The following is a 25959-nucleotide window of genomic DNA, read 5'->3' as shown; positions in this document are numbered from 1 at the left end:
GATTTGACTGCGTGCGCGTATTTGAGCGTGTGCGCTGGTGCCCTGGCGGTAGGTTCTGTAGACCTCACGAGCAGCTGACTTCCTCGACTCGAGAATCCTGTAATAGGCGTTACATTAGCAAACGGACTTCACATGTTACTTCCTGATGGGTGCTTTATTAGATGAACACAAAACCATCACCTAACTTTTTGGCCATTATATGATCGGCCCTTGTCAGTTATTTGTATTAGTTTTAATTTCTTTATTGGCTATGATTAATAGTATACAGACATGCGTTCGGTCTTTGGGTAGTAGGCGCGCCATGCAGTCTGCAGATGGCGCGCTTATCTGCACCTATTAGAGACCCTGAAGTAAGAGACATGCGAACCGGTTGTCACGTCAGGATTGGTTGATGGTTGCCTTTGCAAGAATATGGCGGAACCAATGAAATAAACGAATTTTCCGCCTACTGACAAAGTAAAGATGCTATAGAATTACATTCAGTAAAGTTAATTTGGAGAATACATATATACAGGGTGCGCCGTTAGAATCCGGACAAAATTGAATTTAAAGTTCCCGCTATATTAGAATTCAGGAGTAGGCGCTAGTTGGCACTAAAGTTAGCTAGATATGTCAGTAAGACTTTCATAATTTCAAAATGGCCGAGCTCGTCAAGCCAGGCATGGAGTACGATAGAAGAGCGGCGATTATAGAAAGCCTTCGCGCCGGGAGAACGCCGGCCAAAATTATAAAATTCTTTGGATATCCAAGATCAACGGTATACGATGTTACGAAGAGATACGCAGTCTCAGAGGAGTCCGAGGAAGGCTCTTACACTCCAGCGAGGAAGAGACAGATCAGGGAAAAATCAACAAGAACTCCAGAGATCATCCGAAGAGCCCAAGACATGATTTCGGAAGACCCGGGGACCTCGCTCCGGAAATTGGCCTCCATCTTGGGGGTGAGCGAAACGATCGTCCGTCGGATCAGTAAAGAGGATCTCAGATATACCTCCTACGTCCTCAAGATCCGCCTGATGCTCTCTGAGGCCGCTAAGCTCAAAAGATTTGCCCGCTGCAATTTGCTTCTGTACTCGTTAAAACACGAAGCTGCTGACCGCATTAGGTTTTTCTCTGATGAGAAAATTTTCACCGTGGATGCCAAAGTGAACAGGAGGAACGACCGTTGGCTCGCCCACAACCCCAAGGACGTCCATGTGGTGGGCAAGACCAAGTTTCTGGCCAATATCCACGTCCTGAGCGTCGTCTTAAGTGAGGGCGATGTCATGCCGCCACACTTCTTCCAAAAGGGGGAAACAGTCACGAAGGAGGTGTATTTGGAGGTCCTGAGGACAGTGGTAAAGCCGTGGATGGAGACTGTGGCCTCTGGGAGGCCATACATATTTCAACAAAATGGCGCACCCGCTCACACGAGCCATTTAATCCAAAACTGGCTCTTAGATAACGTCGACATGTTTTGGTCGAAGGACTTCTGGCCTCCTAACAGTCCCGACTTAAATCCTCTGGACTACTACGTGTGGGGCGTAGTCGAGAGACACACCAATAAGTCCAGGCACCCCAACGTCACCTCCCTCCGGACCGCTATCGAGACAGAGTTCACGGCTATGAACCGCGATCATTTGAAGGCAGCGTGCTCGCGCTTTAGGGCGAGAATCGAGCAAGTGATAGAGGCGCAGGGCGCCTATATAGAATAAAAGTTCTCAACAAGGATCCGTTAAATGAGATGTAACAGTATTTTTTTGTATCTTTGTATATTGGCTTAAAGAAACAATTTTTTGCATAAAACTTTTTTTGTCCAAATTCTAACGGCGCACCCTGTATAGGATATAGGGCAAGAATGAATACATGAAATATAATAGATATTATTTCGCACATATCATTTTATTGAAAGGATACATGAATAAAAGGTTAACCTGAAAAAAAAGATATTCAATTATATGCACTAAAGAAAAGAAAAAATAAAAGAAAATAATTGCATTAAAATTGTAAGAAAGTAAAGAAGGAAAAAAGGAAGCGGAGAAAATTAAAGAAAAGAACAAACTATTTATTAAATTAAATTATTTACCGTTTAGTAAACATAATGGATTTTCATTAAAAAACCGGAACAAATACATATGCAACGCGATACATAACTAAAAGTGCATTGTTTCTTTCGATTTCAAATCGAATGTCATATCTTATAAATATATATATTATATAAAATCTATAAACGTAATAACAATTAATTATTTACTTGACTCCTAGATGCATTGCCATAGATTTACTACTATAATAATTTTCATCATTACTATATTTTTTATTGCACATTTTCATACGAAAAATGATAAATCGATCCATTATTTTTGATGATATATTATCGCAGTTTTAACCTAACCACACAAACACCACGCGTCATGAAGGCCGCCATATTCTTGCAAACGATCACAGTTCGCATGTCTCTTACTTGAGGGTCTCTAGCACCTATCTACACCGAAAAGGGACTTCATTTATGCACCTCAGTGTACATACACACACACTCGCACACGACTAGCGGTAGTAACGCTATTAGACTCTCCATCGTTTCCTGAAGTACTTTAAGGCGGCCTATAACGCTTTTTCGCTTTTGGCTGAGAGTGCTATGAGGGCCTTTCATTATACTGCGCCCCTCTTTTTCTTTTCTCCCATCTCTTCATTTTGGGACACAGCGAGTGCTACTCGGAGGATCGGTTCCCTTTTATTTTGTAGTGTTTTATGCATCTTGGTTGTCCTTTATAGACGACTCTATCGCCGAGGTTGAATCTCGCAGCAGATTCCGATACCGAGGAATTCCGGCTGGCAGCAGCGCCTCGTCATACGGCCGGCAGATTCAGGCCCCGGTGCATTGGCATTGGACACGTTCACCCCCTCTACGGGGGGCTTAATCCTCGGCGGTTTTTCCTTATTGCCACGAAGTTTATGACGTTTGCGGACGACGGCAGCGGGAGCTGGTGACGCTTCGGGAACCCTCGAGAGCCTGTTCATTGTGTCTCCTTGTGATACTAGGAACCACCGTCGGCCGTAGCTTTCCCGCAGATCTCCTAACGCTCGTTGTGGCCTCGCCTCTGACGATGTCGCCGTCCGGCACAAGTCCAGTACTCCGGCTCAGTTTGTACGGACATACAATAAAAAAATCGGGTTTATCATGCCTGTTTCTGTGTTCGGGCACCATTGTGGCCCTGGCTTTGGCTCTCTTTTTCTTATCTCTTCTCAATGATTATTATCCGATTTGGACATTTCCCCTGCAGATCGGCATTTTTTCAGAGACGGACTACGGAGTTGCTTGCCTTTTGGCACAATTTTTTGTCGGCAACTTTAACTACTCTCCTCTCTTTATCCTCTTTTTCTGCATCAGCTCGAGCAACTTTCCCTTGCGCCTCATTCGTGGCGGTACTTTTGCCAGTGTCCGTTAGACGCCTCTTTTTTCTATCTGTTCTCCTCAAGGAATCGAATTTCCTGCTCACGGTAGTGGCAGTGCCCATGTTGACCTGGCTACGATGGCCACGTCTCATTCACCCTTTAAATGGAATCTCCGAGTGGTCTCATAATCGCCTATATGACTTTGCTGCCGAGTCTATTACTACCGGAAAACTATCTCCTCTTCCGGCTCTCGGAACGGATCAGCGGGCTCAGACCCCCTCTTCCCTAGGAGTCTCACTCCATCTCCTTAAATCTCCTGATCTCATTGTCTCTTTATATGACAGGAAAGTCAATCTTAATGAATTCCCCAGCTTGCAGTTTTTCAATATATCAGTGTTATTTAATTTGATTTATCATTTCAGCGCCGGATTGTCCTTCAACCTTTCTGTTTTTTCCTCGCGTCGAAGATTACGCGAATCTTTCCATTCTTCTTTCTCTGCGAATAATGCTGACATCGGATATTTTAATTCGCCGCTAATTCGGACAACACAAAATGTGTTTAATTTTCAGTTTCTTATTCAGCTCTACAATCTTCTTTTTACAGGAATTGTTGGTTTATATCTCCTCATAGCCCAAATAACGTCGCGCGAGCCGCGCAGTTGACGGTGTTGTGCGCGGAACAAGGCACATGCCCGTCGAGGCTACATTGCTGGATCATTCAAGACTTAGTGGATTGCCTAGTGAACACCTCCATATATTCGAAGCTACTACAGACTCTGTTCCTTCGAGTTGAGAAAAATGAGCGCAGGTCGCACCAGTGAGTCCCGATTCTTCGCTCTTCAGCCTAAGGGTTTTAGTAACGTACAATTCTCTTGCTTTTATCTCGTTGAAGGTTTTAGAAAAGCCAGAATCCAGTTCGGGATACGGAAACGTTCCATCCTGTTCCCAACCGAATACAGTCATCTGGCTCCAATTGGTGGGTCTCACCTTTTACTCAGGGTACGATTGTATCATGCCGATTACAGCTGGCACTTGTGGGCATACCATCTGCATGGCTGCTCTACTTTCTTAGCATTTTCTTGCAGCCGATCTTCATTATCTTTTCTTTCAGTCTTCTCTTGCTCAGGTTCCTATTTTGGTTTCTTACTTTGGGCGTCCTGTTCTGCGGCAAATCGCTGCTTTAAACAGCTACATAGTTAATCCATCCGGACGAGACCTAAGGGGCATAATTGTTAGATTGAACGAACTTACCAGGTGAAGTTCGATCCTAATTATGCTCCTGGTCTCGTCCGGATGGACCTCCCACCTCTTTTTTATTTCTCCCTCTCAGTGTTTTGCGATTTGCCTAATTTAATTTTCTTTCAACTTATGAGTACATGAGGCGCGCGCAGCAGCGCCAGACGCGCCGCGGCAGCGCGGGACGCGCGAGGTGACGAAGCGCTTTTTATTTTTGGCGGTTCTTTGAACACTGCTATCGAGGTGCGTGCAGGAGCACGACTACATAGTTAATCCATCCGGACAAAACCAGGAGCATAATTAGGATCGCACTTCACTTGGTAAGTTCGTTCAATCTAACAATTATATTATAACATACAGATCTCAATTTTTAAATATAGGGTCTCACAGTATCTAATTATATTATACAGCGTGTCGACTTTTGGTTATATTATATAGGGTGTCCGATTTTATTTGACCAAACCGAAAAACTTGTATCTCTGTTTCGAGAAAAATTGGACACGATAAAGTAAATGTTATTTATTCCGATGATGAAAATGTGAAAATAACATCTGCTAAGCTATATTAATTCGCTTTCTTCTTTTACCTTCTTATCACTCATTTATATTATAACATACAGGTCTAATTTTAAAATATAGAGTATCTCACACTATCTTATTATATTGTTGTGTGTCCCGAGCGGGCTTCGCACGTCTCCTGCTTGTGTCACTCACTCGCACAGCACTCGCACGCACGCCGAAATGACCCAAAATCTTACGTCCGGGCGGCAGATTCCGCTCGACGCACCACTCGCACTCGCTCGCACACTCGCCGAGACACTCGCGCACCAAATAAGACGACACTTTTATAGAAAAGCGATTAAGATTTATTATAACGAGAGCGGGATGCGATACACGTCCGTCGTTTACAAGCTCACGTCTGAATCTCTCTTCTGTCACTGTTTGTTTATTCTCCTGGCGACCCGTCGGCAGGAGGCTCGCGTCTTCTTCCGACGGCCGATTCGACGACGCTCAGCTGATCGGCAGCTGACCGGCTCTTCGTTATGCCGAGTGGCCAACCCGGACATAACAATATTATACATGGTGTCGACTTTTGATTATACTATATAGGGTGTTCGATTTTACTTAACCAAACCGAAAAACTTGTATCTCTATTTCAAGAAAAATTTGACACGATAAAGTAAACGTTATTTATTCCGATGATTAAAATGTGAAAATAACATCTGCTAAGCTATATTAATTCGCTTTCCCCTTTTACCTTCCCTATCACTCAAGTATATTATAACATACAGGTCTCATTTTAAAATATAGGGTATCTTACAGTATCTTATTATATTATACAGAGTGTGGAATCGTTGGTGCGCTCGGAGAAGAGAGTGAGGCGAGGATATAATAACTTATTCTTTATTATTATATTGGGAGGGCGGGGTGGTGATCACATCCTTGATTTCGAGCGCATACTTGGTTTCGAGTTGTGAGAGGGCGTACGCGTATCTCGTACCGTCCTGGTTGATTCCGCATATCTGGAATTGGCTCTCCAGTTGCGCAAACCAGAGTTCCGGCTCGTCTGGCCAGAATGGTGGCATTCGCATCGCGATCCTGTTGATCTGCGTTTCCTGTTGACTGACTGCCATTCTGCTTCTCTCGATCACGTCGGGGTCACCAGTTGTGGGATCGTTGTTGGTTCGCTTGGAGAAGATAGTGAGGCAAGGAATATAATAACTTATTCTTTATTATTATATTCGGAGTAATACAGTTGTTAGTATGTGGTCTGCGATGCTGCCGCGTCGTGGTGATGAGTACTGCAACGGCGAGTTGCGCCGTGTTCCTCTAAAGAGCTGAACTGGAGTTGTCTGGAGTGCTGGCCGCTGCTGAATACCACTGCTGTGTATTGTGACACCTCTCTTATAGGAGGCGATACCGGTGGCGGCGCTGTGGTGGAGACAAACGAATCTCTTGTAGCGCCCACGGTAAGAGGTCCTCGCAGATCCTTGGTTGCGGCTCGTCCTCGGAGGTTGCAAAGTAACAACCGGATGTCCCGGCTACTGGGGATACCGGTGTTGAGGCTGGTACCGGTGTTGGTGATGCTCTAATCGTTGGTGCTGGAGACGCTCTGATCGCTGGTGCTGGCGATGCTCTCCCTGCTGGCACCGGTGGTGTCCTCGCTGCTGTCCCCGGAGAGGTTCTCGCCGTTGATGCTAATGGCACCGAAGCCTGTTGTCGTTGCAGAGGTAGTTGGGCTGCAGGTATTTACATCGATGTGATGGACCGGATGATCGGCCTCTGGCGTCGGGGTGCTTCTGCGATGACTGGCTCCGGTGGTGTGGCGGACAATGCCGCGATGCTCCGTGTTCTGTTGTAGCAGCGTTTCGACTCCTATGCTCGTAGCATGAGCGAGTCGAAGAAGAAGATACTCGGGGTCCTGCCGCGCAGACTTATATACCGCGCCGGGTGACTCTTGCGCGCGAGTAAGGATAGCTGGCGTGCGATGCCTAGCGGCGCTCGCGGAACTACGCCGCGTGAGCGGCCTCGCGCTGCATGCTGACTTGCGTGTGTGTAGCAGCAGCTGCCGTTCTGTAGGCACCCAACCGCTACACAGGGTGTCGACTTTTGATTATACTATATAGGATGTCCGATTATAATTGACTAAATCGACAAAACTTTTATCTCTGTTTCGAGAAGAATTTGACACGATAAATTAAACGTTATTTATTCCGATGATTACAATGTGAAAATAAAATCTGCTAAGCTATATTAATTCGCTTTCCTCTTTTACCTTCCTTATCACTTAAGTATATTATAACATACAGGTCTCATTTTAAATTATAGGCTATCTCACAGTATCTTATTATATTATACAGGGTGTCGACTTTTGATTATACTATATAGAGTGTCCGATTATAATTGACCAAATCGAAAAACTTGTATCTGTTTCGAGAAGAATTTGACACGATAAAGTAAATGTTACTTATTCCAATGATTAAAATGTGAAAATAAAATCTGCTAAGCTATATTAATTCGCTTTCTCCTTTTTCCTTCCTTATCACTCAATTATATTATAACATACGGGCTCAATTTTAAAATATAGGATATCTCACACTATCTTATTATATTATACGGGGTGTCGACTATTGACTATTATATATAGGGTGTCCGATTTTAAGTGACCAACCCTAAAAACTTGTATTTGTGAGTCGAGAAAAATTTGACGTTACATTAGACTTTATTTATTCCGATGATTAAAATGTGAAAATAAAATCTTTTAAGCTATGTTAATTCGCTTTCGTCTTTTACCTTCTTTATCAGGCAAAACCTTTTTCGTTCGTTCAATTTTAATATACAGGTTGTCCCATTTTAATTATAGTATATAGAGTATCTCACTTTATCTTATGAAGAGACACGGTAGTGTCTCACGCCAAGTATACGCGCGGCGAGACCGCACCGTGAATCTTTTACGCGAAGCGACGCTTTAGCAGACACTCAGATTATTAGATCTCAATAACGGCTGATCCGATCAACTTCTAAGTAGGCTCAATGGATAGCTTGGGTTCGAATTGCATAAGAAAAGTGTTTTTATTTTTCTCCTACGTGTCCTACGAGCGGAGATATTGCAATGCAAAGTTCGAAATGTCACGATTTTACGATTAAGATACTCCGTTTTCTCCTTGTCTGTCAAGTGAAGGCAAGAGGGGCTCACGGAGAGACGAATGAAAAAATGTGAAGTTCGCTAATTTCGACGCTAGATGGCTCGAAATGATACGTAAATGTAGAGTCGATAATGCTAAATGCAGTATCGATCAATATCGTCGCATTTCGAATTTTGCATAACTGTTTAAATATTTCTTTAATTTTAATCATCTCTTAATACATTTTATATGGCACGGTAGTTAAGAGTTGATTAAAAGCAAAGAAACGTTTATAAAGTTATGGAAAATTCGAAATATGACGATTTTGAGACACACACACACGCGCGCAGGCACGCACGTACGTACGCACGCCCGTCTAGCCACACTGCTACAAAGTCGGGTAGCTGCGCGCCCATAAAGACGGGTTGCTGTGCGCCCACAAAGACGGGTCACTGTGCGCCTACAAAGACACTACAAAATGTGTGCAATCACAATAAAATTACCTTTTTAAAAAAAGGTACAAAAAAGCGCCAAGCATACGCGCCCGAAGAACGCGTTTAAAGATGACCTCTATAAAACTAATGATATCAACAATTTCGCCAATTATAAAAATGAGTATTTATGCAAACCACAAAATCTATTACATTTATTCTATTTATTACATCTATTATATTTTTATACAACTAAATATTTTAATACATATAAATATTTCAATACAAATAAGTGTTTTTTCAAAATACTTGGCGCTGCTAAACCGAATCATTATGTTAATTGCCTCATTCTCTTTCTTTCTCTCTTGTAAATGCGTGCATGTATGTGTGTGTGTGTGTGTGACATTAGAATTAAGCGTAGAAGCGATTTAGCAGCGCCAAGCATTTTGAAAAAATACTTATTTGTATTGCAATAATTCTCCGCATTCGTAGTCGATATCATGTACGTATATATGCATGTGTCCGTATGTAGTATAGATAATAATAAAGTAATAGATTTTCTGATTTGCATAAAACCCATAGTTGGCGCAAGGTTCTGATATCATTACTTTTGTAAAGTTCTTTTTTGAACGAAAAACATAGAGTTCCTTTTTTTCTTCGCTCGCTTATACTTGGCGCTTTTTTGTACCTTTTTTAAAAAAGGTAATTTTGTACGGATGTAAGTATCGTTACTGCTCATAATAGTTTATTTAACAACATTCCTGATTGTTCTAATTATTTTAAACAGTACAATAATAATACTGTTATTTTAAATCGCAGATGATTTTGGACGACGTAAAAGATGACTTTGATTTGCAGTTTACTCAAGAAAAGGATCAATTGCGTCCCATCGCCACATCCGTGAAAAATACACGCAATCCCTCCGTCGCAGCTTCCATTACCGCTGCTCAGGTCGCTGCTGGACTCGTCGCCGTCAGCCCGGTTGCCGCTGCTCGCGTCGCTTCACCTTCTCTTGCCGCCGCCGGTCGCGTCGCCCCGGATTCCTTTGCCGCCGCCGGTCTCATCGCTCGCGGTCCTCTCGCAGCTCGTGTTGCTACCGATCCCCTGCCTGCCAATTCTGCTGAGATAAGACACGGTACTAATTATTTAATTAGTTGTTTTAATTCAAATTCAATAAAAGATCCATACTTTATGCTTTATTAAAAGCTATAGTACACTTTATCTAGTATGTATAAATTTTTAAAGATCATATACTTTTCGTAGTATATAATCTTTTAAAAACATCAAATTTATATGTACTAGACATTTCTCATAATACTTACGTGTATATTTTCCTTCGCATAATTATAAAATATATATTCGTTTTAATCAATTATAGATTACAGGAGACCAAGAGGGAATCGAGCAGGACTGTGGAGACGCCAGGAGGAGTTCATGCAGTTTTTGTACAAATTATCGACAGCTTCATATAATTGGGGCAGACGCGGAAGATACACATACTCATGCAACAGGAATGCAACAGAGGATGGGGAAAAACGAATTGAAAAAGAATTAAAAAATGTGTTCAATACTTAAATTAAATGTTAATGTTATTACTTTAATGTTAAACCTTTAATTATTATTATTATGTTATGAATATTATTATAATACCTTTAATTATTATGATATTGTAAATGTTATTATATTATAATTTTATTCCTACTTTACAAATGGATGCAAATGTGTTCCGGATGACGAATTAGCGAATCTCGATAAAAGTACCTTTTTCAAAAAAGTAAAAAAAGGCGCCAAGTATGCGCGTGGTATATGCTCGAAAAACCCAATGTGGTAGTTTCTTTAATTAAAAAAATATTAAACAAAGTAATATGTACCTTTATATTCTCATTCAATGATCCTATTCCAATCCAAGCGATAGTAGTTCTAATTGTCTTAAAATATTATTATTTTATAGTATTTTTCAAAAAACTTTATGAAATCCTCAAATTGCGCCAATTGCAAAGAGGATGTATTACTTCGAAAATTAATTATTGTACAACAATTTAAAAAAAACCAAGTGGTAGTATCTTACCAATTACAAAGAGAATATATGTATATATTGTCTAGAAAATTTGTTATACAACTACTTTAAAAAAATATAAAACTTTGATTGATTAACTAATATTTAATACAAAATACTTGGCGCTGCTAGACCTCGCCAGCGCCTAGCATCTCGTCTACGCTCCTTAATACACACCTACTAAAGCTCAAGCAGTTTGTTTACATATAAAATTCATATAAAAAGAAATCTAACAAATTTCATGCGTTTAATACTAAACGCTGAAAGAGAGAAAGAGAAATTTCTTGTAAAATTCGGTCTAGCAGCGCCAAGTATTTTGCGTGTATCTGACACCATCAGAAATTTATGGCTCTGCTTCTCTCTCTCCCTCTCTCTCCCTCTCCCTCCCTCCCTCTCTCTCTCTTTCTCTCTCTCTCTGTGCGTGTGCGTGTGCGTGTGTGCGTGTGTGTGATGAATAACATTTAAAAGAAATTACACTGTCTTCCTCTTCCGGGCATTATTACTCACACATGAAATAATTTAGCGGATGTATTATTTAGTGTACATAGTATCTTACTAAATAAAAAATAAAAAAATATATCAACAAAATTACCTTTTTAAAAAACGGTACAAAAAGGTGTCAAGTATATGCGAAGAATGCATTTGAAAAAGAACTCTTCAAAAGTAATGATATCAAAAACTTGCGCCAATTATGAAAATGGGTATTTATGAAAATCTATTATTTTATTATTATCTATATTACATACACATACATATATACGTACATATATACAGACACATGCATATATACGTACATGATATCGACTACGAATGCGGAAGAATTATTACAAATAAGTATTTTTCAAAATACTTGGCACTGCTAAACCAAATCAATATGTTAGTACTTAAATCCTTATAATCTAAAGATTATAATAATTTTCTTACAATCTTATTTACATAACAAAATTCGGTGAAGCACATAAACTATATGTTACAAATTTAGTTAAAGTTATTCTATACTTAATTCTGATGTCACGCACACACACATACACATACGCGCACGAGAAAGAAACACACACACGCATACACAAGAAAGAAAGAAAGAATGATGCAATTAACATATTGATTTAGTTTAGCAGCGCAAACAGTTTGCCAAAATACTTTGAAATAATTCTTTCGCATTCATAGTCGATATCATGTATGTATACAGGGTCTCAGAAAGTTTGGGACAATGCCTGTGTGCAGATAGAGCGAACTGCACTGAGTCGAAAAATCCTGTATCATTTTGCAATTTTCGCAATAGTTAATGAGTTATTAATTATTAAAAATCGCTGTATTAGTCCGTCCTACCGCTGAATGCAAGCGCACAGCGAGATGCGACCGCCTAACGATCGAGGTTGCTAGGCGTGCGGGGAGTTGTTTATCACAAGTGGCAATGGTTAGGCAGGAGCGGCACGTGGGTGCCTAGCAATCTCGATCGCTAGACGGTCGCATCTCGCCGCGCGCTTGCATTCGGCAGTAGGCTGGACTAATACAGCGATTTTAATAATAATTAATAACTCATTACCTATTGCGAAAATTGCAAAATGGTACAGGACTCTTCGACTCACAATCAGTGCAGTTCGCTCTATCTGCACACGAGCATTGTCCCAAACTTTCTGAGACCCCCCCCCCCTGTATATGCATCCGTATGTAGTATAGATAATAATAAAGTAATAGATTTTCTGATTTGCATAAATACCTATTTTCATAGTTGGCGCAATTGTTTGATATTAGTTTTGTAGAATTCTTTTTTGAATGCACTTTTCGGATGCGTATACTTGGCGCCTTTTTGTACTTGCTTTTAAAAAAGTAATTTTATTGTAACTGACGTTACATGCGCATTAAAATGTAAAAATAATGGAGATGTGACATTCTCTTTATTCATTTTCTGATCATTTCAGTCAGTTATTTAAGAACGGAACTTTTAAGAACAAAAAGTTATTTATCGTCGAGTTCAGTTGGTCTTAACGTAATATTAGCTGATTCATATTAATATCACTTTTTTTGTAGAGAACATAAAACAGTAAAATACGATATTGATGCAGTTGATAGCTGCAATGAAAACATCAATTTAGTTTCAGTATATACATATGTTGTATATTATACTATATATACGTATTGACACATAATGTACAATAGTTTTACCATGGCAAAGCTTTCTAAAGATAGTGTATAAAGGCCACCAAATTTCATGCCATAAGGCTTAGTGCCTTTTTGCAAAAGAAACAATATTAATCTCTGCACGCGTACACATGCAACGTACCATCGAACGTTATATCTGCGAAGTAATAGGTAAATAATAATGAATAGTTGAAAATGATAATTTGGAATATCAAAAATGTTGATGAAAACTTAGTAAAGAACTTAGGATAGAAATACATATGTTACAGACGATGTTTGCAAATATTATATTTACTATAACACTTTGATTGTTATTCACGCGTATATTAATATGTTCATATAAAATTAATATCGATAACTTTAGTCTATTAAAACAAAATATCTTACACGGTTGAAAATACATTATTATAGTGATCTATATATGCTTGACCCATGTAGTTGCATCCTAATGAACATGTTAAAGTGCAAACTGTAAAACTACAGTGTATTAGAAAATCGTCCATCCTATTTAAATAAATGGCTTGAAAGATCTGAAATAACATGTTACACATACACTTCTTTGTAATAGATATTATTAAAGACTTTATATATTATATATTATACTGTATAGGGTGAACCATTTATAATGATAATGACAAATATCTCGTAAAATATACACCGTATAAAAAATGTTTTAAACAAGATTTGTTTGGTATCAAAGAGGTCACAAGATGGCACTACCTGTTTTATTATAGATGGCGCTACTATAGGTCGAACAAAGGTCACCTTTACTTTTTAAATGGAAACCCCTAGTTTTTATTGTTTTATGTGAAAGTGGAGATAAAAACAAATACTTTTTCGAAACATTCTTTTTATTGAATGCAAATTTTTCGAGATAATCAACTTGAAAAATAGATTATTTGTTTTATGATTATTTTCATACTATCTATGAAATTATTAATTCTTACAAGGACTTCTGAATAAAAATGATAATTTTGAGATTTTCCTAATCGGTGGATAGGGCGTACAGGACCCATCACTTGGCCTGCTCGTTCGCCAGATCTAACGTCTCCAGATATTTTTCTCTGGGGACTACTGAAAAAAATATGTTATTACGAGGTGCCTACAACATCTGAAAATATGCGACAGCGTATTATTGATGCTTGCGCTTCTATTACTTCACAAATTTTGCAAAGCACCGAAAGGAGTTTTAGGATACGTATTGCAAAATACATTGAAGTTAATGGCCATCATTTTGAACACATGCAATAAACATGTTAATTTTTTAATTAGAAATTTTGTATTTTTTGAAATTTATTTTTGTTTTTATTATAACATACAAATACTCATACATAATGTATAAAACAATAATAAATTAACAATAAAGTACAAAAAAATAATAAAGCTTATGTTTAAAAAATTACCCTTGCCTTCATTATTAGTAATATTTTTGCATAGAAGAATAAGTTATGTAACAAAATTATCTTTTTTATTCAGAAGTCCTTGTAATAATTAGTAATTTCATAGATATTATGAAAATAATCATGCAACAAATAATCTGTCTTTCAAGTCGATTATCTCGAAAAATTTGCATTCAATAAAAAAAATGTTTCGAATAAAAAGTATTTGTTTTTATCTCCACTTTCACATAAAATAATAAAAACTAGGGATTTCCATTTAAAAAAGTAAAGGTGACCTTTGTTTGACCTATAGTAGCGCCATCTATAATAAAACAGGCAGTGCCATCCATCTTGTGACCCCTTTGATACCAAACAAATCTTGTTTAAAACATTTTTTTATACGATGTATATTTTATGAGATATTTGTCATTATTATTATAAATGGTTCAAATGGGTGTCCCAGACCACCCATACACCCCTTTTAAAATGAAAATAAATGGTTTTTATCAAAACTCCCGAACATTTTTTAAGCAAATCGGGTACTCTCTATCGAATGGTGATATTTTCAACTTTTGATTCCGACCGGAAATACGCCATCCGGACCGGAAGTTAAATGTTTTGAGGGGAACATTGATACTTTTTATCACAGATTCGAATTGTACATGAAAAAATAAGAAACTTTTGTATCAAACGTTTTTTTCTGAAAGTGCTTCTGTCAACCTTAAAATTGACCTTGAAAGTAAATGTGATGAAATAATGAACTTCAACTTTCACGGCTACTTCTCATCAGTTGAAAATATCACCATTCGATAGAGCGTATCCGATTTACTTAAAAAATGTTCGCGAGTTTTGATAAAAGCCATTTATTTTCATTTTAAAATGGGTGGTCTGGGACACCCTGTGTACAGGGTGTTTCTTTTTAAGTGATACAGTCGATTATCTCGCGAACCGATGATTTTATTGAAAAATTTTTCGAACGACAATTGCATGGTGTAAAGGGGGACACATGATGGAAATATGGACTTGACCTTAAGTGACCTTGTCAAAGTCAGGTCAAGGTCATTAATGTTTTTTTATATGGCAACCTGTATTTTTTATTTCACATTCTTGTAGCTTACCTCGAGAGCTTTTCAAAACGCTATAAGAAAGTTATTTTTTATTGAGTAGTTTTCGAGTTATGGAGGTTGAAAGTTACAGTACCGCCGGCATTAGCGTTACCCAAGATGTACCACGTGGAGGTTGCACGGTCTGATTTACCTTGTTCGTGCGTGTGCGTGTGTCCACATCTAGCCAACTAAGGCAAGATCGGTCGTGGATCCGGCCAGTTAAGGCAAGATTAACCAGTGATTCGGCCGGTTAAGGCAAGATCGACCACTGATCCGGCCGGTTAAGGCAAGATCGAATATATCTTTAGTCGTTGATAAGATGTTCGAATGGACCTCCATTTTCTTGCAGGCATAGCCTCAATCGTTTCTCAAAATGTTTTACTGTTGAAATTAAAATATTTTGAGGAATACTACGACAAACATTAGTTATTCCATTTTTCATGTCTCCTGCAGATGTCGAGGGAGTTTTTTAAACAATATTTTTTATGTAGCCCCACAAAAAAATCACACGAGGTTAAATTAGGAGAACGTGGAGGCCATCGAATATATCCATACCTTCTTATCCATCTTCCATAAAAGATGTTATTGCGGCATTCCATCAAAATACGATGAGAATGGAGTGGCGCACCATCTTGCTGCCACCACATTTTTTGTCGAGTAGGAAGATAAACCTCTTCTAAAGACTCAGACAACTTATTCAGCAATAAATAAAGGTTAGTTTCCCCATTTAAGTGGTTATCAAAAAAGTATGGACCAATCAAATATCCATTTACAATGCCGCACCAAGTGTTTAAACTCCAACGGTGTTGATTATCAACACGTTGAGTCCAGTGAGGATTGTATGTGGATCAATAATGACAGTTATGTCTGTTGAGTTGTCCATTGTTATGAAATGAGGCTTCGTCACTGAAGAGAATATACTGGAAAAAGTTGGATCTTCTCTTATCATTCGTAATACCTAACAAAAAAATTGTCTTCTTAGCCTCATATCATTTTCACTTACATCTTGGGTTAAAGTGATATGATAGGGATGGAATTTATGTCTTTGTACAATCCTTCACACGGTGACATAAGCAATTCCTAAATTACGTTGCAGTTCTCTAGTCGAAATATGAGGATTCAAGTGTAGGCTTATTTATGTTTTGGTTTGTTTTGTACGATGGAAGATGTCGATCCACGAAAGGAATGTTTTTGTAATGGCCGCGAGCCGATATTGTTATGTTGCTACGCGAGAATAGGGCCGGCGACCATGCCTGTTCGCGCGCGATTTGAGGATCCTCGTTCCACTCACAGGAGAAGCGCGAGCGAAGCGAGTGATCAAAGACGAGCAGTCCCTGTCAAGCTGCCGAACCGAGCATTTGAGAATAAAGATATTTTATAAAGAGCCCCACACAAGTTTATCATTGCTAGCACTGCCAATACAAGCGGATCATTAACGTCATCTTCAGCATTTATTTGCCTGCAGTTTCTTTTACGGATTCTTCTACACTCACGTCATAAAATTCTTCTTATCTGCATTGCATTTGGATGTCGTCTAAACGGATATCTATTATGATAAAATCTTTCTGCTCTACGATACTTTCGTCCAGCTTCACCAAGCACAAAAATAATATCAACGATTTCATTTGAATTGTAATCGACCATTTTAAAAAAAAGCTTTGAAAAAGCCCACTAAAGTATGAAAAAGGAAAAGCTATACGAAAAAAGGGAAAAGCTAAATCGTTCAATTGGGCAGGATTGGATTCAATTCCGTGCGCGTGAGCGTATGTCAAGCAGTGCGGAATAATCAGTGATGCCAGAAAAGGCACTCTGCAGCATGCGGTAGTATGTGTTGAGGATAGAATGGAAATGGTTTTGCAACGCCACACGTTGCATGCATCGCGAAACCATCCCCACTCCAGTCCCACCACATACTACCGCATGCTGCAGAGTGCCATTTCTGGCAACACTGATGCGGATAGATCGCAGAGACGCGCGCGCATGAGAATTCCGCATACGTACATCTTGGGTAACGCTAATGCTGGCGGTAGTGCTTTCAAACTCCATAACTCGAAAAGTACTCAACAAAAAATAACTTTCTTATAGCGTTTTGAAACGCTCTCGAGGTGAGCTACAAGAATATGTAATAAAACATAGGGGGTTCTATTTAAAAAACATTAATGACCTTGACCTGACTCTGACAAGGTCACTCAAGGTCAAGTCCATATTTCCATCATGTGTTCCCCTTCAAGGCATGCAACTTTCGTTCGAAAAAGTTTTCCATATAATCATCGGTTCGCGAGATAATCGACTGTATTACTTAAAAAGAAACACCCTGTATATCAGGGTGTTAAAAAAGTGTCGGATTTGCTCAGCACCATTCGATAGAGAAGGAAAATATAAGAAAAAATGTGTAATACTACTTTTCGATGCAATGAATAGTTTCGTCGCAATTAATTATTGTAATCATTGTAATTATTGTAATCAGTCAATCAACGCGGAGCTAAGAGTAAGCCAGCGGCGGAGCGCGCGAAGTGAAACAGGCTGCGGCGGCTATCGCACTCATGCGCTTGTAACGATCGGAGAGGAAGTGCTCTCGACTTATTTATTTTTTTTAGTTAGCTTGCTTATAATATGAGGAACAAAAAGTAATTGTGAAGGAGAGCTCCTTCCCCTCCGATTTCCTTCAAATTTGGTAGAAATGTATATTTCGGTTCTAAAACACGATTGCGAGAAGGAAAATCGTCGCTTTCAAGTAAAACCAAAGTTACAGCTTACTGAAAAATGACAGTTTCGGGGTTAGGAAATCTGTCATACCGGCAATCTACGGGCGTAGCGCACACTGACCAAGCATGCGCGGTAACGTGATTGGAGATACAGAGTATAGTGATCACGTGATAGCTGTCTGATTGGTAAGTTAGAAAAGTAACATAATTTAAAAGGTACGTATCAGGGATATACTATTGTTGCTATAGTCGTCTTATTGTTCTATATTTAATTAGTAATAAAGACACGGCTCTGATAGCGCTAGTGTCTCCCCGAGCGCGAAATGATTCTCTTTTGTTTTATCCTAAGTTAATTATATCAAGATGCAGCTGCACGACTTCTTGGCCGTGACACATAATAAAGAAAATTGATAAATTTTTTAATCGAGCATCATTTAATAAACAAAAAAATACAGTGTCCGAAGTGTAATAGCAATTTGGAAATTAACACAAGTAATCTTACATTTCGCTGCTATAAAGTATACTATGAACAAAATAACCATAAAAAACGTGTGAAGAAACAATGTTCTTTTCAAACAAGTGCAAAATGTGATACATGGTTCTCCAAATCAAAATTAGATTTGGAAACAGTATGCCGACTAACCGCATACTTTATAATGTTGCGGCCTCCAAGACAACAATTTTTGTGCGAAGAGCTGCACCTTTCCCTTCATTCGGTCGTTGACTGGATTTCCTTTTGCCGAGAGGTAAGTATAATATAATTATTTATTACGAGCAAAATTCGCACGGAATACAGCCAACATTAATGTACAACATGATATAAGTTTGTTTATTTTGGGCGGAAAAAAATTCCACCAAACTCGGAGGTCCGGGTAAAATCGTGGAAATAGACGAGGCGAAAATCGGAAAGAGGAAATTCAACTGTGGCCGAATAATAAAGGGGAACTGGATTTTCGGTGAATACGAACGGGAATCTGGAAAAATATTTCTAGTATCCGTTCCAGATCGCACAGGAGAAACTTTGCTGGGTGTTATTAAAGAGTGGATCCTACCTGGAACAACGATAATGTCAGATTGCTGGAAGTCGTACAATTGTTTAAACAATGAAGGCTTCCAGCATCTGACAGTGAATCACAGCATGAATTTCGTTGATCCAGATACTGGTAAGTATAGATATTTTAAGATGAAAAAATAAATAAATGTAATATAAATGTATTAATATTTTTTTTAATTTTAAGGAGCCCACACACAACACATCGAACGCGTTTGAAGAGAAGTTCGAGCTAATATCCCGTGTTACGGGACACGCACTTCCCACTTAGCGGGATATTTAGCCGAATTTCTTTTCAAACGCGTTCATAAATTCGAAGATCGACTCAGCAGTTTCTTCTGTGCGATTGCCCAATTGTATCCACCGAAGTTCCAGGATGTCTTGGAGGCCGCAACATCTACCTAATTTTGAATTCGAAAACCATATATCATACTTTGCATTTGTTTGAAAGGAACATTGTTTTTTCACACGCTTTTTATGCTTATTTTATTCATAGTATACTTTATAGCAGCGAAATGTAAGATTACTTGTGTTAATTTCCAAATTGCTATTACACTTCGGACACTGTATTTCTTTGTTTATTAAATGATACTCATTGGCAAATAAAAAGATAATTTGGTAATTAAGTATACTACAGACGACCGTCCTGATTTTAAATAAAAAACGGAGTTGGGTTGGGTTAGGTTAGATTTTTTGGAAGTGGAGCCAGTGATGCCAGACTCCGTGCATCGGTAGCACGCGGCATTAAAGTAAATAACCAAAAGCACATATAGTTAAATACACAGTATTCTCTGCTTTAACCAAAATCAAACAGTTAAATAGAAATTATTCTCTACTTTAATCGAAAGTAAAAACTGCGAAAGAATATATTTAATTTTAAGATCTTTTTATTGGATTAAAATTTAGATCCAACATCTCTTTAAAATAAACGCTATAACTATATACACGGCTATGTCGAAGTCGTCCAAATTCCTACAAAGTAGATAGATAGCATTTTATTTCAGCTTTAAATTCCTACAAAGTATAAAAAACAATATTTGATATAATTATTAATTAAAATTTAAAAAATTACCTCGTGATTTAAATAATAAAATCTATCTTTAATGTTGCTTTTCCTCTCATTAGTATATGCACTTTGCAAAGTGAAAGCCAAAATATCGTGTAAAAATTTTTTAGAAATTGCATTTATATATGCAAAATTTACGATAATCATTCGATTGTGATCCTTAAAATTTTTATCCCAAAACATTTTTCGTATAAATTTGGGCCATGTATTCGCATTACCAACAACATCTTGAACCGCAAGCCAAGGATTATTATTTAGTTGTTCAACTGAATATACCATTATCAACGACATACATAAATAGACCTTCCCTAAAAAACGTGAAAGCGGAAGTTAGCAGCGAGACTGCCAACTGCTGAGTGAGAGAGCTGCTTTGCGTCTACTGCTCTCTTCGATGTACGCGAAGAGTGAGAGAGCAGTAGACGCAAAGCAGTTTTCTCTCTCAATCTCGCTGCCAATTCCGGTTAGGGTCTGCTATAAAGAGAATTCTTGGTCTATTTATATATGTCGTTGGCCATTATAGAAATTAATCTACGCATGTCCGGTCACTCTACTCTGTCCCTGTACACCGTCGGTATGTCAGATTTCCTAACCTCAGAAGTGTCACTTTTCAGCACGTAATAACTTTTTTTCTACTTGAGAGCGACGATTTTCCTTCTCGCAATCGTGTTTTAGGACCAAAATATACATTTCTACGAAGTTTGAAGGAAATCGAAGAGGAAGGAGCTCTCCTTCACAATTACCGAACAAAATAATTTACAGCAGCAGTCATCACGTAAAACATTTGCGTGGTTCTGTATCTATTATCATTGCGTGAGTCTGGTTCTATCATAATATGATGATTTTGTCAGATTTTGTTAATTTAATGAAGAATTTATTTTTAATAAGCGGGAAGACAAAATAATTATTACGTAGAATAATTATTTTGCAATATTATTGATCATTAGATAGGCAGACTTTAACGAAAAAAATCGCTTGCACAAAATTATCAAACTGACTCTTATTTTGATGGCAATTGACATTTATTTTCTTATGAAGCTCATTGTGCGCGGTAATAGTAAATGTAAGTTTTACATGTTACTAGTATCTTACTAATAAATAAGGCACACGTCGCACTCGAGTGAGATGCTTTTCTTTAAGTCCGATTGTCGCATGGCACTTTGACTCAATGGTTTTTAAAATGAATACCTGCATTAGCATCTTTTTCTTATTGTAACATAAAACATACTCAAATTCTAATAAAAGTTACAGTTAATATTGTTGCGTCCGGGCGGACTCCGGTCGTCTCACGCTTACGTCACACACGCTCGCTGTCACTCGCGCACTCCTAAGAATAACACTCGCGCGTATAAGAGAACAGAAACTTTATTACTATGAACTCGTAGGACAATTCGTAAGAGAATTCGTAAAACAATTCGGAGCGATTCGTAACACGTCCAGCTGACCCCGCAGCTGAGCTTCATCTCATCCAATTTGTCTTGTTACTTCGTTACTTAGAGACCGAACCGTCTTCTTCCAATATCGATCTCTTGTATCATCAGCTGTTCCGTATACCGGATGCCACGCTCGGTACGGGCGCAACAACATTACCGCATATTATCGAAATAATGTTGAGAGATTGCTTATATATATATGTATATATATATATGTATATACAGGGTGAATCTTAATTATACACACATATATAAATGAAATGTTTTCATGCATTCTGCGAAATAACATTTTCTCGTCATTATATCAAAGAAAAATAAATAAATATATAGACTAATAATAAATATTATATATCAACAAATTTCCTATTATATAATATAAAATATATAATCGCAATTTAAAAATAGCATTTTTTCTTGTATAATTTTTCAAAAATTTTAAAAGTTTACTAAAAATATTTGTAGCACACGAAACTATTATACTAAACCCGTTATATTTTTTCAATTAGATATTGATAATTTTAAAAAGTTATGATTTCATATGGTCCCACATTGCCATGCATAAAAAATCTTCCTTTCTCAATGTAATATTTATAATAAAGTACATACAAACTGCAGCGGGTTTAGCAATCTTAAATATTTTCGCTACAAATGCGCTACAAATATTTTTAGGAAACTTTTAAAATGTTTGAAAAATTATACAGGGAAAAAAATGCTATTTATAAATTGCGATTATTTATTTCATATTATATAATAGTAAATTTGTTAACGATATATAATTTTTATTATTAGTGTATATATTTATTTATTTTTATTTTATATAGTAACGAGAAAATTTTATTTTGTAGGATGCATGTTAAAACACTTTATATATATACATATATATAAAATACTTTATATATAAAATACATATACATACAAACATACACATACACACGCGCGCGCGCGTATATATGTATGTATGTAGGTAGGTAGGTATGTATGTATAAACGTTTATATATATGTTATATAAAAATAATGGTCCATATTCAGGACGTGCTTCTAAAGATGTTAGTGCACCTTTTTGTCGTTCTATCTTTATCATTAATTAGACATAAAACAAGGATAGAACGACAAAAAAGCGCGCTAACATCTTTAGAAGCACGTTCTGAATATGGATCAATGTATATATCCCTTTCGTGACATATAAAATAGTAATATTTTATAAATAGAATGGGCCCCTCCAACGCCCATTCCCCCGTGAGACGCAACCAATATATTGTTTCGTCTCTCCGATTGCTCATACGAGGCATATGAGCAGTAACGCATTTATTTGCAAGAAGCGTTCGCGTGAATAACGCAAACGCCTCGACCAATAATGTATTACTACATATATGATATCAAGTCAACGCCACGTATGTGATGCCTCTGAAAATGACGTGATGTGTCAACATCACACATTCTTCAAGTCGGAGAAAGCGTCAGTTTGTTACTTCGTAAAATAGTTACAAAATGACGTTTCATGCCGACATTTTCACGTCATTCGAAATGGCATGTGACTTTACTTTTTTTAGCAGCCCAGGAATTTATACATCTGGCTTTGTTGTACATGCCAGATCACAAATTGATTGCATCTGGCTTTGTTGTACATTTCTTATGGTGGAAAAAGCGTCAGTTCCTTACTTTGTAAAATAGTAAGAAAATGACGTCTCATGAGCTTCACGTCATTGGAATATTTTTCCTCGCATAGATCTTTTCCCAACGCTATAGCAGTAGCAAAGGCGGCAGCATAAATACCACAACTCGTACAATCCGGTTGTGTTTGCACCTTTTCAAAAATTATATCGCTCACGTTTATTCGTGGGAAACGTTTGCGAATATAATCTTTTTCCTTTGCTGCTAATTTGTTATATGTACAGCCGGGTATGCTGCATACACATGCAGTTTGGAACCGTCAAAGAAAATGCACCGCCAATGATCGGTACAATTCCCTCCAATTATTTGAATGCTCATGTCGTTATTACTAGCGTCAATGAACTGAGGAGATTCCAAGTACTGCACGCTTTGTGTCTCGAAAGGAGACGTCTCTCTGACGATGCGTAAAAATGCATCTAAAGATTCATCAGTCTCTTTGCTGTGCAGAGGTAAAATATTCTGCTCCAGCAAAGAGAGAGGAACTTTTGTCTCATCGAGAGTTTTTTAAATAATTCTTGCATCTTCTTCAGTTAATTCTCCGTTGTTAGAATAACTGATAATGATGCAATCATCTTCTTGCTCCTCACAATGAGAAACAGCAGATGGTGTTACTGGACTAATCTGTTCAGCAGTTTCATCTTTCAAGAAGATTTTTCGATCAACTACTGAACTTTTTGTCCTTTTACATGCATCTTTACGTTCTCTAGCTTCAAGTATGTACTGCGGATTTCTTATTGGCAATTGCCTATTGTAGCGACTGTCCAATATCTCCGGCAGCATGCTTTCATTATAGAAACGTATTAGCAAAGGTAGCATTTGATTTTTCCAAAACACTTCATCTCTGCTAACACGCACCATTTTGAAACTTTTTGGCGTCCACAAAACAAAGATGCAATAATCTCTCCGTGTGATATTTAATTGACCTTGAACCTGGTAAAAGAATCAGTGTTTCCGATTCATTTCATCAGGATTCTTTTGGTCAAACACGGTTTTGAATTGAGGTAATTTCTGTAAAGCCTCATCAGCTGTCAAATTCTCAGCTGAGAAAGGACATTTAATCTCCACGAGACCGTCTTCGTCAATAATACCGTCAGGAGAGCGCCCAAGCATGAATATTCATCATAAATGAATAATCCACATGGCGTAATGTCCTTTTTAATTTTGCAGCAATTTGTTTCCTTGCGACTTCCTCCATCTCGCGTCCATATTTCATTGCAACGTTCTCGATGGAGGGAGGAAACAAAATGCTTTTCACTGTCGCTGCGCAAGACGTTGTTGGTCTCATGCGACAAACGATGCCAAAATTGGATACCGTCAACTTTGACGTCAATGATTGCCACAATTCGCAATCACTTTGACCTCTCGTCTGGCATTCAATTTCGACACGATTATTTGCATTTTATAGCAACTTTGCAGCATGATGCTGCTGCAATTGCTCAAATACGTGAGGTGGAAGATCTGGCTTTTGCGAAAGTGGACCGTAATGAGAATCTGGTCCAACATCTCGCTTAAACCTTTTCCTTTCATGCACCTCTCTGCATTCTTTATTTCTGGCAATTTTTAGTTGCCGTCGTTTTTCTAAATCGGCGACAACAGCAGGAACATCCTTACATATGTTTTTATGGAGCTCTGTAAGGACTTGTGTTACGTCCCGGCTAATCGCGACTGCAAATTTTGGAATGCAGGACTCGGACGTGTAGCACGGGACTAGATCACTGTTTCGGGTTACCGAATCCGAGGATTCTACCCGGGGATACTCGTGATCAGAGTGATTTCGCCAGGAGTGCAGTTCCCGCGGAAGGGTGGCAGGGTCGCTCTTTGTGAAAAATTTCGGTTCAATAAAGGGGTGGCCGATGGCGAATTTATTTGAATTTACTTCCCCCTAATTAAACCGATGATTTCGTTATAACAACGCGTGCATCTATGGGCCGGTCGGTAGGTCGTTAATGATGCGGAACAATAGATACAGATTACATCAATCACACGGGGCCCGATGTTCAATTTATAAGTCTCCGTTTTCGCGTACGCGTTATGATAGATAGGTCCGATTCGTGAGGATTTGCATTGTTCGCATAACGCGGCTTGTGTTTCGACGTCTTTGTATCCGCGCGTGATCACGCAAAGTGCCATCGGGTTGTATTATAATGAATCAACCTCATTAGCTCATTAATGGACGACTGCAATACTGTTCTGACCTTTACTTTGAATGAGTTAATCACCTTCATTAACTTATCATTAGAAAGCTGTAGTAATATTCTGAATTTTACTTTGAGTGAGTCAATAAACTTCATTAATTTATCATTAGAGAGCTGTAGTAATATTCTGCATTTTACTTTGAGTGAGTCAATAACTTCATTAATTTATTATTTATTAGGCAGGCCGAGGTAAGTTGATTGGTAATAGTATGATAATTTCACTTACCGAGGGGTTCTTGGTTACTCTTGATCCAGCGCTGTACCTTAATCCCTTGTGCCAGCCTATCGTAATGAGTTCGGCGAGGGTCCCCCTCGGGAATATCCTGGCACAGAGGGTACCGCAGGTTGCATGAAATGAGGACCAGTCTCGTTGCCCACGTGGCTTCGTTGCTTCCGTTCGTGATTAGAATCACTCGGTGTGACACGACAGAGTTGCTGGTCACTCTCGGTTTCGTGAGTCGCGTTATGATCGAATTATTGTTATTTCTGTTA

General features: G+C 38.3%; 1 protein-coding gene across 1 annotated transcript in view; it reads right to left on the bottom strand.

Annotated features, from left to right (window-relative positions):
- Nucleotides 1-12601: 12601 nt before the first annotated feature.
- The window catches only part of LOC105282746, a 35328-nt gene continuing 21970 nt past the window's right edge, over nucleotides 12602-25959 (bottom strand). Inside the window, exons 7-9 of the mRNA XM_026975032.1 lie at nucleotides 13252-13394; nucleotides 12889-13021; nucleotides 12602-12795 (exon numbers count right to left, since the gene is read on the bottom strand). Coding sequence (XP_026830833.1) covers nucleotides 12739-12795; nucleotides 12889-13021; nucleotides 13252-13394 — 333 coding nt within the window. The 3' untranslated portion in view covers nucleotides 12602-12738. The remainder of the gene's footprint in view (nucleotides 12796-12888; nucleotides 13022-13251; nucleotides 13395-25959) is intronic.

Source organism: Ooceraea biroi, chromosome 14 (assembly GCF_003672135.1).
Source record: "Ooceraea biroi isolate clonal line C1 chromosome 14, Obir_v5.4, whole genome shotgun sequence".
NCBI lineage: Eukaryota > Metazoa > Arthropoda > Insecta > Hymenoptera > Formicidae > Ooceraea > Ooceraea biroi.
This window is presented reverse-complemented; position numbering and strand designations above follow the sequence as displayed.